At 39.2% G+C, this 15,071-nt stretch overlaps 1 protein-coding gene across 1 annotated transcript in view; it reads right to left on the bottom strand.

Moving 5' to 3' along the window:
* The window catches only part of LOC138623620 (receptor-type tyrosine-protein phosphatase gamma-like), a 379,070-nt gene that overhangs the window by 50,493 nt on the left and 313,506 nt on the right, over window positions 1-15,071 (bottom strand). The window contains exons 9-12 of the mRNA XM_069703240.1: window positions 14,864-15,048; window positions 2,986-3,094; window positions 2,408-2,457; window positions 969-1,713 (exon numbers count right to left, since the gene is read on the bottom strand). Coding sequence (XP_069559341.1) covers window positions 969-1,713; window positions 2,408-2,457; window positions 2,986-3,094; window positions 14,864-15,048 — 1,089 coding nt within the window. The remainder of the gene's footprint in view (window positions 1-968; window positions 1,714-2,407; window positions 2,458-2,985; window positions 3,095-14,863; window positions 15,049-15,071) is intronic.

Genomic DNA, 15,071 nt, shown 5'->3' with positions numbered 1-15,071 from the left:
GTAGTTGAAGAAAAAGTACAATGTACGATTTAAAGTGTTGATTCTTTGGCTTGGCTGTGGCTTCAAAATCTTGTACACTCAACAAAAGTACAATGTTTTTTGCTCCCATTTTTCATGAGTGGCAGTAAAAGATCTAAATCTTCTTTTATGTACACAAAAGGTTTACAAATTAGTTAAAATCTGTGCAATTGCACATCTCACCTTTGCCAAGATAATCCCTCCACCTAACAGGTGTGGCACGTCAAGGAACTGATTAAACAGGATAATTATGGCACAGCTGTGCCTTGGACTGGTTACAATAAAAGGCCACTCTGTAGTTTTAATACGCAAGACAATGCCACAGATGTCAAGTTTTGACAGAGAGTGCAGTTGACATACTTACTGCAGGACTGTCCACCAAAGCTGTTGCCCATGAAATTAATGTTTATTATATGGTCACAGTTTGGCTAGGTTTTGGGCACCAAAACTACTTGGCTAGGTTTAGGAAAGGATTATGGTTAGGGTTCAAATAACTACCTTTGTTGTGTAGGTTACATTACCTACATGACAAAGGTTTTCTACGTTATGTAAGCTAACTCAGGCATGCTAGATCAATGCTGGCTTTTGTGTTTACACAGGACACAAACAGCCGTCTCCTGGGTGAGAAGTCCTGTGTTTGAGCCATCCCACCACCAAAAAAAACTCTCTAGATGGACTTCATCACTTTTTATACATCACCTAACCTCCTCTTTGCTCCAGTCATGATTACTATGGCTACTAGAAGTTGGAATAAACGTAAATATATTATATAGGGCCGTGTTTTAGGTGAGGGCGGTCTGTGAAATAGTGTATCTTGATGGTTCCTTGACCGGAGAGAACTTTCATTTTGTCAAAGTAGCTCTAGTAGAGTAAAAAAAAGGTTGGAGACCCCTGCTCTACAAAGTATCAAAGCATAGTGATTGTTTAGATGACCATATTTGTTGACTCACCAGTGTGGATGGAAAAAGGCCAGTGCTTCTTGTTCCCCTCTTTACTCGGTCTGAGTGTCATTGCAGGGTCCTTGGGGACAGGGAGTGCTGCCGTTTCATTGTCAGTCTCTGTCATGGTAGTGGAGTAGGAGTTGTGGATATGCACCTCCATTTGCTCCTCAATGCCAGGGATCGGTTCTGTCTGTTTTTTCTCTTTTGCAGTAGAGTCCGGTGTCTCGCTGGGCGGCTGGGTTACTGCTTTTCTGCTGTCCTTCCACCCTGCCTCACCAATACTTCCTGATCCTTTCCTCGCCTTCTTCTCTTCTTTCTTTTCTTCTTCTTCTTCCTCGTCCTCCTTATCCTCTTCTTCCCGCTCTCTGTCCTCTCCTTGTCTGTTGCTGTTCTCTCCGTCCTCACCACCAGCTTCAGCATTATCTGTAGCTGCGACTGTTGTGACAGCAGAGGCAGTGGTGGTGGTGTCTTTGGCAGGCTCGGTTGTCTGGCGTGAGGAGGTGGGATTAGGGGTGGGTGCTCTGCTCGGCCAAATGGAGCTAGGAAAGGAGGAGATGACACCACCGCTGAAGCCCAGCCCGGCCAGTAAAGTGCTGGTCACCACAGATGCTACAGTTGCCTGACTCCCACTAGAAGATGGGCCAATGCCTGTCGCCATAGAGACGAAGGAGAAGGGGATGCCAGAGGAGGTCCAAGTAGAGGAGCCAGAGCTGATGGGAGCCATGTCAGCTGAGGATGCTGGAGACACTGTTGGCTGACAAAGAGACAATGTAATGATTACACTGTGAAATCATTAGTGGTTTTAGTTTTTCCTCATCAGTAACAATTGACCTAGTTTGATTCCTTGAGGTATATTTAAGGATACGGTCTTAGAGGACTGTAGTCTGGATGTGAGTTCGGACCTTCCTGCTGCCCAGAGGACCAAATCAAACCCCACACATTTCCGTTTAATTTATGTTTTGTGTATTGATTTGATCTAAGTTGGAATTCCAAACTTTGCAATCACTTTTAATAATTTAATTCATATTAACTGTGCATGATATCATAAAACAAACAAATTGGAAACTTAGCACACCAAAACACAAAATATTGCTTGTTTTATAGGCATATTTATATAACCTTTTAAGGTATAAAAAAAACCAAATAAAACAATGACATTTTATTTGAGTTCATAGATTTAGATACAATGATGGTAACTTCAAGATGACTGATTTAAATGAATGTGAGTCAGAAAAGTAGAGGGATTTGAATTTTGATGTATTTTTCCAACAAAATAAAACACAGAAGGATTAAAATGCCATTATCCTGTTCAACCTGAACCAGTCCTTTCTAATCCTGAATTTGATTCACATCGAGACATTTATGTCCTCACAGTGGTAAAAGACACTGCTCCCTGCTGGATAAAAAGTAAAAAGACAATAGAGTTGAATTAGCTCTACTAAATTTACCATTCCAGTTTTTACGATCCTTGTCCCCTCAAAGATCCTTGTGGTGTTTGCTGAAAGAAAAATAGAAGAACAAAATAATCCACATTGAAACACATGAGTGCAATCAAAGCACATTCATTACAACATTACATAATGTGAATGCAAGGTGCTGAATACTTAATTAGGCAGCCAATCAATTAGATATTGTTAGATGAAACTAATGTGTCAGTTTATTTCAGCTGTCTGCTTTTTTAGTTATTTATTGACTGATATTAACTCATAAATAACTTGAATATGAACAAGTTTTTTGATATTATGATCAGAAGAATCACTCATATCACTCTCTGATAATACTGTTTGCGCAAATGTAAGACAGTACTTATGCTCCTACTGGAAGGATGCCATTAGAGATAACTTAGCACCAATGCATGAGCACTTGAGGTCTAAGTGGTCTGCACGTGTGTGTGTGTGTGTGTGTGTGTGTGTGTGTGTGTGTGTGTGTGTGTGTGTGTGTGTGTGTGTGTGTGTGTGTGTGTGTGTGTGTGTGTGTGTGTGTGTGTGTGTGTGTGTGTGTGTGTGTGTGTGTGTGTGTTTGTTACCTCGAAAGAGCATGCTCTGGCTGAAGTCACTGCGCATGTCATTCATGCAGACAGCCTGGACTCGGAACAGGTAGAGCACATCAGGGGAGACGGGAGAAATGATGGCCTCCTGGACAACAACATGAAATGTACATGTCAGTGAGGTTGGCACAGCGTGAGTCAGGTCTGCTGTAGTCCTCTAGGTTTGCATTATAAGTCACGTTCATTCACTCACAGGACAGTGGATTGCTATCGGGAGTTTTGAGGTGGGGGCATCATTTAACCCTCCCGTTGTCCTCGGGTCAAAATGACCCGCAGCTGTTTTCAACCAAGTTCTATTTTATTTCTATATTTTTTGGGATCATTGGTCATCATTCTTTAAAGAAACCCTCACGGCCTCCTTGTCACCAATGATCCCAAAAAATATGAAAATAAAATAGAACTTGGTTGAACACAGCTGCAGGTCATTTTGACCCAAGGACAACGTTAAGACATGATCATGGCATTTTTAAGCTTTTTAAGGATGAATTTAGATAAACACACAAGAAAATTCCTTTTAAAATGAACAATCATTTAAAAAGTGGATGTTATGTTTTCACTATCAAGGGATAACATTTGTCAAATTCATAATCCTTGGATGCACAGGAGGGTCATGAAGGAAATTATTTAATTGCAAAATAAACATTTCAGTTTTTCATATACTAGGCTTTCCTTCAAAGTCTTGCTTTTGATTCTGCTATCCACATTTTATTTACCAGTTACACCCCCCAAAAAATGAAGCCTTTGCATTATCATGAGACAGAGTAAACATTAGGCTGTGCAGTATGGTGATGGATGACATGACAGAAGTGAAGCCAAAATATGTTGATCATTCCCTGGGGGCTGGTTGCAGTATCCAAGTGGGCTTCAAATACATTTTCCCTAAATATAGCCTCTGTCATATGAAGTACTATTTTTTTTTTAATCACAAAAATGTTTGTTCAAGTGCTCCTTTTCTGATAAGTTTGTTTCTGATTAGTTATTTGATACCACATAACAGATGTTGTCATGATTGGCTGAAAGAGGATATCAGAAAGTACCACTGCTACAAAGGGGCTGACTGTCTGCAACAATGTTTGTGTAGGTGGTATTTTGTCAAAGTAACACCCACATGAATGTCTGACCCCTACGTCTACCCTTCACAATTTGGCCCTTGTTGAAGTCGCTTCGATCCCTTTTGACAGGTGCCATCATAACAAAATAATCACTGTTATTTACTTCACCTGACAGAGGTTTTAACGTTGATGTTAATGGCTGATTGGTGTATAGTGAATCATCACTAACTCTACAGCCCCTGCTAGCCTTACAAAGTGTTTTTACATCTTTTAGCTCATTGTTGAGTTTCCAAAGCTGCTACCTTGCTAGTTTGGTATGGTCTCAGTGCTCTTATCAACCTGTTTGCAGACACAGTAGGCACTTGTTCTTAATGAGTTGACTTTGATACAGCCCACTGCACACCACCAAACAGCATACATACAAAGTAACAGACAAGCTTGAGAGTTAATTTAATTTAGCAGCTAAAGATGGATATATTTCCCACATGAGTTGGTGGAGACCTAATCAGAGCTCAAAGACAGAAATAAGATTGGATTCATATTCATCAGGTGGCCCCAAACACGACTCCATTGTGTCTGTGTCTACCAAATGTGTGTTGCCAATATGTTAATATTAACTTTATAAGGTCAAAATACAAACAATTGTTATTTATACCTGTTGTGAAATTCGGCCATAAAGAGTAGTACCGCTTAAGTAGCTCGAGACCTGAATGCCCTAAGTGCTTAGCAATCCTTTCACTGCACAAATCTGACACTGGTCTGAAAAAGTCCAGTATCCATTTTCACCACCATACTTATTATTTTTCCCCAGGCAAAAGCAAAAAAAACAACACATACACCATCACAATAGTTTGAAACATGCCAAAACACATACAACTCTGCTCACTTAGCAGTCGCTTTGATTATTCTGCTTTTCCCAGAAACTGAATGCTGGCAGAACAACAGCGTGGCCCTCATTTAAGCTATGCCATTAGGCAATTTTCCAGATTTCTCTCCAAATCCAACATGATGGAGCCCAGTAGCTGTGTCCCAGATCGGGTTGCACCTCCTCTGACACTCTCAGCCTATACATGCATGCTTTTCAAATGACTGAAGGCTGACAATGTACCTCCTCCTAAATACGAGGGTCTGCATTACAGTTTCTCAGTGGCAGTGCTGTTTTACACTGAAATCAGTATAACATCTGCACAGATGTAGTAATGACATACTGATGTTAAAATTATACATGCAGCGCCTTCAGTAAAAACAAGCAAGGTTGATTACAAGTTTTCACCTCTGATCTTTGAATTGCCAAACAACTCCTTTCATCTCCTCAATATATTGAGTGGGAACTAGATATCATCACCACCACAATGCACCATGGGACTGTACAAACCTGACATGTAACCGATAGCTTTCATGGGAAGGCGGCGCTGTGTCAGATGTGGGTGTTGCTGTTCACACTAACGCTGTGGAGAATTCACACTTGACTAAATTCACAGCTGACTCCTGACTCTCACATATTGAGAGAATCAAAAGGTTACATGTAAACATCTCAGGGCTTAGATGTACAGTGGCATAAGCAGAAGCTGGTAAACAAACAGGATGTGCCAACAGCAGCTGATAAACAAACAGGATGTCTGAGGAGTCTGCAATCACGTCAGTCTCTCCTTTCCAGAATCTTTCTGTACTGTTACAGTGACATAGGAAGATTGGTCCTTTTATAAATTTTTAATGAGAACATTTTAAACACAGGAAATGGATGGCCCACACCCAGCATCAAGTAATAGGATCGTTTTCAAATGATCTGATCCCAGCCTCCCCGATCAAACAGTTCGTGTTGCTTCCATCCTGCCGCAGGTGCAAACTGCAACAAGTAGACTCAATAACCATAAAATGAGTCCCAGCTGAACATTGGCCTTTTAAACAACATCAAGTGACTTTTAAGCTGTATTTATTATCTATGGACCTTTTAGTTAACTCTTTTATTTTGCATTTATTGTCCTTCATATTATTGTTTGATGCTAGTGTCATTACGGTTGACTGTACATCAAATTACCGCTAAGGGATAATAAATATATCGTTGATCCTTGATCAATTTACTATGCTGATAACAGTCACTGCACCCAGCTAGTTGCTCAAAAAAAAGAAAAAAGGTCCAATACAAACTGCATTTAAAAATGTAATGTCTTATTATGCATTTCTGGACAATAACATACAAAATACACAAGATAAAGTAGGGTCTAAAAGTCAGACTAAAGAAGCAAAGATACTTCTGCTTTACATTTGTTTAAAATGTAATACAAAAAAAATAATTTGAAATTATAATATCAGTGAAAAGTTCATAAAGTAACAACATGTAACATTTACTCACCAGCAGCGACAGCGGCCTCTGTGGTCATACATTTTAAATACAGGACTCTGGTGCATTGGATTCTGCTTCATAACTGTGCATGAATGAGGGGATAAACCCAATAGTGACAGCTCTCAGGGCCACTGTAGTTATACCTAACTTATAGATCCATCTATCCATCCATTATCTATACCTACTTTATCCTGAACAGGATTATGGGGTTAGCCTGTCCCAGGTGATTTATGGCGAAAGCAGTGTACACCCTGGACAAGTCGCCAGTCCATCACATTGGCAACACAGAAAGACAGACAGAAACAGACAAACATTCACACTCCCATTAGCATCTACAATCAAGAGTCACAAATTAACCTAACGTGGGCTTTTGGATGGTGGGATGAACATGCAAACTCCACACAGAAAGGTACTTATGGTAAAGAGTTCACTTTTTTTTGGTGGGAGATCTGAGATCTGACCTGCTAACCAAAACTGCATAGTGTAAGAACAGGCGTGTGGGAATGAAATAGGTGCCATTCTTCCTGTTACAAGTGAGTCTACCATTTTAAAGCTGTTATATGAGGGTAAAAAAGTTGGGGTTTTAACATTTCTGAATATTCTAGTATGTGGAGCCTGCTCCCTCTTAATGACAGAATGCACCAGAGATGCATTGACTTCACAAGTTTGTGCAAAAGCTGGTTGCCATGTTGTGCCAGCATGATTTGACAATGTTCCAAACAGCTTGCACAGTCTTCAAGTGCCTCATTCATTTTAAATGAGGTTGAGGTCAGGTGACTGTGGAATAAAAAGTGCATGACAGTAAGCACTTCTTGGTCTTCTTTTGTCTTCAAATCATTATTTAAAGCTTCAAGTGTGTTTGGGTTCACTATCATTAACTGGGCTTCATCGCTACATTGGACTCTATTCCATTTTCACTGTGATAAGCTGGTCTAGTGTCTAAATTCTGTATCTGCGATGGAGATGCTTTTTTTTTTCTTCTATCTCTCAGTCAACAAAGCTTCGTGTATTGATCTTCTTTTGGCCTGATCACTTCTGTTCTGCCTGATTGTGCTTTGGATCCAACTGATCCAGAGTGTTGTAGAGCTCCATGTAATGAAAATCCTTTGGAACCTTCAGTCCAGTCATGACGTGATGCTGAGACAGCCCCTCTTTGTTCACGATAACAATCTGACTTCTGACACTTTCACTTAGTTCTGTTGTCAAGCCAGTATGGCAGTGCTGCTTAGTCAGCAATATTCTGCGGAAACTTGAGGCCCAGCCATATTTCATTATAGCAGCTGATCAATGGCTGCATTTTGATTTACTTGATCGAGTCTCTGATCGGTCGATCAGATCCACCTGACTGTCATCTGAACGCTGCTTCAATGGAAGGATACAACCCAAGGAAATTTGATCTTTGTACAAAGGAGTTAACAGGATCAAAGATACTGATGTGCAGTAGTTTGATCAATCATCTAGAAATATGATCGAAAACATGTCTTCTTCAATTGACATTTCATAACCTGTTGATTAACATTTTTCCAAATTGTCAAACTTTCTAATTATTTCAAGTTTTACCGTACATGAAAATAACGTGACAGACATTAGATGTGGTCTCAGACTCTTGAACACTGTGTTTACAATTATTGTTTGAGGTTAACAGCCTCTATGGCTCGACGGCATTCACTCAAGGGGCCTATATGAGCACAATGACATCGTAAGAATCCCAGGACATTTCTGGAATCATAGTCTACATATTTTCTCTTTGAAGAATTGAATAAAATACCATTTACTCCAGATGGCTAGTGTATAAAAAAGATCATTATGATGATGTTGCCCATAACACTAATATCTTTATTCATATGTCGCATCTGTCTTTTTGTTTATCTACACCTCCACGCCCCCCCCCCCCACTCTCACCCCCCACCCTCAATCATGGCAATTCTGCTCTGTTCAATCCAGTTAGGAATCTGTTTCCCTTATTGGCTCCACCAGTCTTCACAAGTGGTATGGGCTGTAAATATTCAGGTCCACAGTGTTTTATTGCATAGGGATTCTTCATTGATTGTGACAAGGGGGAAGTGTGTGGGATTTGGAGGTCCTAAAGCCATTCTAAAGTCCCTGTTGTGACCTAGATAGAGGCATCAAGGGAGGATGTGAGGAGTACGAGCAAAATCAAAAGGCTGACAGAAAGAGGGTGGAAAAAAATAGTGTGTGGGAAGAGGGGAGTATAGGGAGACAATACAGTACATGGAGAGGAAGAGGAGGGTGAAGGAGAGCGAAGTGGATTTCAGAGGGAGGGATAGTCTCTTGGGTTAATGATGTAGAGGATAAAACACCTCCCACATCTCCCCCTCCATCTCTTGTCATGGTAGATTTCCAGTTTTGCAACCCAATGCTGATTCCACAGGCAGGGGGCACTCCGATCCCTTTTTTGCTCTGTTCCTGTTTTCCCACAGATACACTGGCCCAAGGTCATGCTTTCTGCGCAGGCTGGCAGCCCTGTATCCCCTCCAGCTTAGCATTAGTATTCTGCTACCCAACTGGCAGACCACAATGTAAGGGAATGAAACCTCCTGCCTGCTCAACAGCCTTCTCTCATAGCTAATTTTGGCTCCTGATGAGACCATTTGTAATTGAACTGAAGGAGAATGTTTCTTGGTTTGTGGGTTTTGACATGTGTGTTCAAAAAACTTTTGTTCACTCATAAAATAAAAACGACCTTATTAAAACCTTTGCTGACCTTTTTTCAGATAATAAGTTCTATCGAGCAGCATCACAGTGGAACATGCAGCAGAATGTGTGTGTGTGTGTGCCTTTGTTTAAAAAAAAAAAAAACATTTTAATGATGCAATCAGTGCTGATGTTTTGTGTCAAAACAGTTTTCTTCCAAACAAATTATTAGATTTTCTAAAGCCCTTGCAGTCATATTTTTGATGATGTAAAATCCTCTGTATATTTGAAACAACACACAGACACACAAACACATGCACACCATTAATGCTTCCGCCCACTGCAGCTGCAGTCGAAAACATTTCAGTAGTAATTTACAATCACAGCAAGTAAAGAGTTTTGCTCAGTTGAATGCAGTTTCAGTGACTAACCACAATTCATGTGAACAGTTATATCTGTACACACAGAAATATACTAAATGAGTAAAATATGTTTGAATGCCCAGTGCATCCAGTGATCATTTTCTATTAATCAAGCTAAACAAAGAACATATGGCTTATGCCTGGGGTGGTGGGCAGTGTGCTATTAGATTGCAGTGCTTCAGCAGATAGCGGATGTTAAAGAATGAAGGAAAAGCAAGGAGAATGAAAAAAACTGAATAAAAGAAAAGAGTAAGGAAAGAAGAAAGGACATGAGGAAGGAAGCAAAAGAGGACACAGGACTATAAACAGAAACTGTAAATGGCCACTATAGTTATAAATGTGGAGCACTTTGTTATTTGGGTAGATATGTATTTAGGGAAATCACCTTATTATTGGCTGATGATCAGTTAATAGTTGGCTGATCTGGGATCTGGACTTTGATGTGGACCATTTGGGTTTTTCAAGGCCTGTACATGCTGAATCAAAGCTGCCAAAAACGAACTTGGAATAACATCTATAGTTTTAGATTAGGAGGCACTAATAAGCACATCATTTAAGGTTGTCCCCTCAAAGTTGGTGAGTCAAATGATCTGTTGGAGGCTCCTCAACCCATTGACATTCACTATTTCCAATTTTTGGTGTTAGTGATACAACTATTGAGACCCTCAAAAATCCAGAGTCAAAACAGAGAGATAGTCTAATTGACAAAACAAACAAAAAAACAACAAGTAGACAAATCTTCATGTTGAATAGTCAAATCTGATTCCTGAGAAAATTCTGCGTCAGGTACAGCTATGAAATAGTTTACTTTTAAGTCCTTGTAAAACAATACATATATTGAATATTTTTCAAAATCTTCCAGCTCACTAAAATAGTTTGATTTCTTTGCTGCAACTGCTTCATATAAATCGTATCAAGATTTTCAAGAGGACTCAAATCCAGGAATTGAGATGGCCCCTCAAGCATATGCCCAGATTCCTAAACCAAGCTGTGGATGTTTCAAATGTTCTCTTGCATATTTGAATAAACTTTTGTTCAATTTTTGGTCAAGAATGGATTGCGGCATGTAGTCTTAACCTCGTTCGTATCCTTTGTATAGTGTGTACTGGTACTTTTGTTCCTGGTTTCAATGGGTTCTTCTGCAGATCTTTTGTAGTAATACAGGTTTTGTTGTATACAAATCTCTGATTCCCTTTGGAAATATTTTGCTCTATTTTCCTCGCCTAGGAAGGTTTGCTGTTGTACTGTGAGTTTTAAACTTGGATATAAAGACTTGAAGTCTCTTTTTGGAGAAATGATTTTGTGTCTGGGCTTTTGAGACAGCTCTTGTCATATTTGCTACTCAGCTTGAACTTCTGCATAGGTGAAATTGTTGTCTATATCACAACTGGAGCAAATTCTGTGTCGTTATAGTTCCTCAAAACTTTAAGCATTTTGCAACAGTTTTTTTTTTCTGTAATTACTGGTAATGGATTGAAAACAGCAGTTTTAGAGGAGGGTGATTTATTTTGATGACAAAAACTCCTGTAACTCAGGTGCTGGGGCAGTTTGGCGCTCAGTGTGAAACGGCTGGGATGAAAGTCAACCCCTTCAAATCTGAGGCCATGATTCTCTGCCAATCTAGGTGTTCTTCATGAGTTATAAGTGAGGGTATGATGGGGCAGGAAATTGACAGGTGGATTGGTAAAGCAAGTGTTGTACCGGACTGTTTTGGCGAAGGCAGAGCTGCGAGCTGGAAGACCCATTTTTTTTTTTAATCTTCAACAGTTGATCTATGTTCTGTCTCTGACCTCTGGTCATGAGCTTTGGGTAGTATCCAAAAGAATGAGATTGCGAAAACAAAAAGCTGAAATGAATTTCCTCTGCAGGGTGGCTGGGCTCAGCTTCAGAGATAGGAGCTCCGACACTTGGAAGGAGCTCAGAGTAGAGCTGCTGCTCCTTTGCATTGAAAGGAGCCAGTTGAGGTGGCTTGGGCATCTGATTAGGATGCCTCCTGTGTGCCTTTCATTGGAGGTTTTCCAGGCACGTTTAACTGGTAGGAGACCCTGTGGTAGACCCAGAACACTCTGGAGGCATTATATATATCTCATCTGGCCTGGGAACAATGTGGGATACATTTAGATTCGCCAATGACTCTTTCAATGTGCATATGGCACACGAGTGTCGTCTTGAGATATTTTTTTTAAAATCCTTAAATAACAACAACAAAAACTCTGCCATTACACATTTACTATGAGTACCAAAAAACACAGAAATCACCAAATCAGCTGGAACTAAGCTTAATACATTATTAAAACACTCAGAGGGAATGGTCTTCTAGTTAAAAAGAAATACATAACGCAGGGAGGTGGTCATTTTGTTATACCTCTTTTTGCTGTGGGTCTTTTTTAAGACCAGTCATTATTTAAATAACTACATTTTAACGTTTCAAAAATCCGTGTATGTCCAGGAACAAATTATTTTTGTCTTTTCAATTCATTTCAATTTCTTGAAGCCTATACCCAGTGGGTTTTCCATCAACTGCAGTATGAAACAACGAGTACTGCCTTTAATATTCATTATTCACAATTCATTCATTATTCAGCTGTGGTGGCTGCTGCTTGATTTCAGTATTTGAAAGGCCATGCACTGACAAGGCTTGAGGTTGAAATCAACTTCACTGAAACCAACTTCACACATGAAATTCCTCACAAAGCCTTAAACACAGTGGTTTGGTGGTGTGACTTGGCATGCAGAGTTGTGGACATGGAACCTGAGTCGTGTGTGAGGAAGAACTGGAAACACTCATTGTTTTTTGTTTTTTTGGTGGAATATGTCAGAACAAACATGGATATCAACATCCATGTGTCTTAAAAGTCAATATTTTTTCTCAAAAATCTGGCCAACGAAGCACATCAGAGAAAGCTTTCAAATGTCTGTGTATGTGTGAATGTGAATGTGTGTGTGTGTGTGTGTTTGTGTAATGAGAGATGAGTGAGTGTTTCAAAGATGTGTGTGTGTGTGTGTGTGTGTGTGTGTGTGTGTGTGTGTGTGTGTGTGTGTGTGTGTGTGTGTGTGTGTGTGTGTGTGTGTGTGTGTGTGTGTGTGTGTGTGTCTAATGAGAGATTAGTGTTTGTAAAAAGCTCATTCAAAGAAGGTTTTAAAGCACTGAGCTCATTACATGTGCGCACATATTTGATGTGAAGCAAATCTCATCTTTATGGTGATTTTCTAATATTTTATATCAGAGGATACTGCCAGTTGTCATAGGGAAGTGTGTGCTTTAAATGCCTTAGACTGCATAAATGTTATGTTTGAAATACGTTATACCTATTACAAATATGAATATATCTATCTATCTATCTATCTATCTATCTATCTATCTATCTATCTATCTATCTATCTATCTATCTATCTATCTATCTATCTATCTATCTATCTATCTATCTATCTATCTATCTATCTATCTATCTATCTATCTATCTATATATATATATATATATATATATCTTTTCTGCATCTTTTCATGGTTGAAGGGGATACATTTGACTTTTGACACTCCTACAGTATCTTTTACAAAATATGTATTTATTCTACTAATCTGATATTTTTCCAACCTTGTATGTGTCCTAAATTGGATGTTCAAATCTTAGGACTTTAACATTCTTTGTCCCATGGCTTGGTAGGTTTAAGCAACTAGTTACTAGTTACAACTGTTTGACTCATCTCTAGAACACCATGAATTATTCACCACATAGCACTGACTATCTTGCTTCCTTTAAAGTCATATAACTTGTAGACCACAATACAGTCCATAGTAAGTATACAAAATATCATTATTATCATATTTTACAAATTACAATATCAATATTTAGTATTTGTGGCAAAACGAATTATCAACACCAACATCCAACTACTTTCAAATTGACTCATCAATGTACAGAAGTGAATCTCCATTAAAAATAAAAAAAAATAAAAAATATATATATATAATATATATATGCAAATTTGATCATTTTAACCATCTTTTTATCGTCACTTAATCTCTTTCATGTCTTTATACTTATGAATAACACCAACTAATTGCAAAGTCAGTTTATAGCTGACCTAACCTAAGTTTCTAATATCTTTGTTCAAATCCTGCTTTTTTGAGAGAAGTTGTGTTGGGTGTGATGTCTTTAATGGACTTGCATTAAAGCCCACACAGGGGTGGTTTAGATTAAACATTGATCAACATATTCTGCTATTTTTATAAAGTCTAATGTGTTGTGAACTGATGAATATATGTCATCAATGAATATGATATAACAGAAGCATCATTTTTCTATGTAAATATGTCACATTCATTCACACAGTGTGCCTGTATTCATTTTTATCACAAAAGAGCTCATCAACACAACACTTCAGCAAGAAGTCTATCTCACATTTCTATACTTCCAATCACCTGAATGCAACATAAGTCAGTGTTGGCCTTTTCACATGAGTCTCCACTTTTCATCTGCACTCAACTACTGTATATGGTAAAGGCCAGGTTATGCATCTAGTCATTCAGAACTAGATCTTACATGGAACAATGTTTGAAGAAGAGAAGAGAGAGAAGATTGATGATGCCAAGAAGAAGAAGAGCGATGATGAGTTTTGTAGTTATGAAGGAATCCAAATTAGAGAGAATTAAAGTACCCACGCTGCCATGTTTTTAGTTTCTGTATGCAAGCTGTAGTTTTTTTTTCTGTGCTTACAAAGTAATCATTCAAAATTATATTTGGTCTATATATATATATAAATTCCTTGAAACACTCTTAATTTGTCAGAAACTCTGATGAAAGAGATGCTAAATGGAAGAGTGCATTGAGTCACTGAAGCCAGTGCAACCCTCACAATGACTTCACTTCTGGAGACACGATATTGTTTAAAAAAAACTTGGATAACGGTGCACATTTTTCTGGCACTGTATCCAGGGAAACAATCATAGTGTTGCATTGAGTTGTTCATATGTAAGTGCCACAAACAGTTATCTAATGAAAAATAAGAGCTGGAAGGAGGAGTACAATCAAGGCTCATTTCCTCTCTCATGTCTGCACAGCTGGCCAATCACAGCTTGAAGTGGGTGTGATCGTTAGATTGTCGGTTTGGTGATCGACGCAGACACCCACTGTTTAGCATTGAAATGGTGTGGTGCAAAAATAAAGCTCTATCTCTCAAATACTAAAGGAGTATTCAAACACATTCTCTTTGTTATCACTGAAATCCAACAGCAATCTCACCTCAGTCACATCCTAGGCTCCTTTGTTCCTTAAATGAGGCCTTCACTGTGTTGTTATATTTTATGTTTGATTCATCACTTGATGGAACATAATCATAAGATTCACCATCAACCCAATATATCTAACCCCTCCCAGTCTGACCAGTTTGTGCTTGGAGTCGGTGAGGTGCGTCTCCTCATAGCTGTCGTCGTGAGCCGTCCAACTGTAGGACACGAGGAAGTGGAGGATAGGCGGGTGGTAGGTGACCTCCGGAAGAGCCCAGCGGACCACTAGAGCACTGCTGTTCACATGTTGCACCTTCATGTTGATTGGAGCGCTGCTGCAAACTGGGAGGAGGGAAATAGGGGGA

This window comes from Brachyistius frenatus, unplaced genomic scaffold (assembly GCF_029030835.1).
Source record: "Brachyistius frenatus isolate BFR_SWC_R1_liver_20210118 unplaced genomic scaffold, ASM2903083v1 Contig_45, whole genome shotgun sequence".
Lineage (NCBI taxonomy): Eukaryota > Metazoa > Chordata > Actinopteri > Embiotocidae > Brachyistius > Brachyistius frenatus.
Note: the sequence above shows the minus strand (reverse complement) of the source record. Positions and strands in the feature narration are given on the sequence as shown.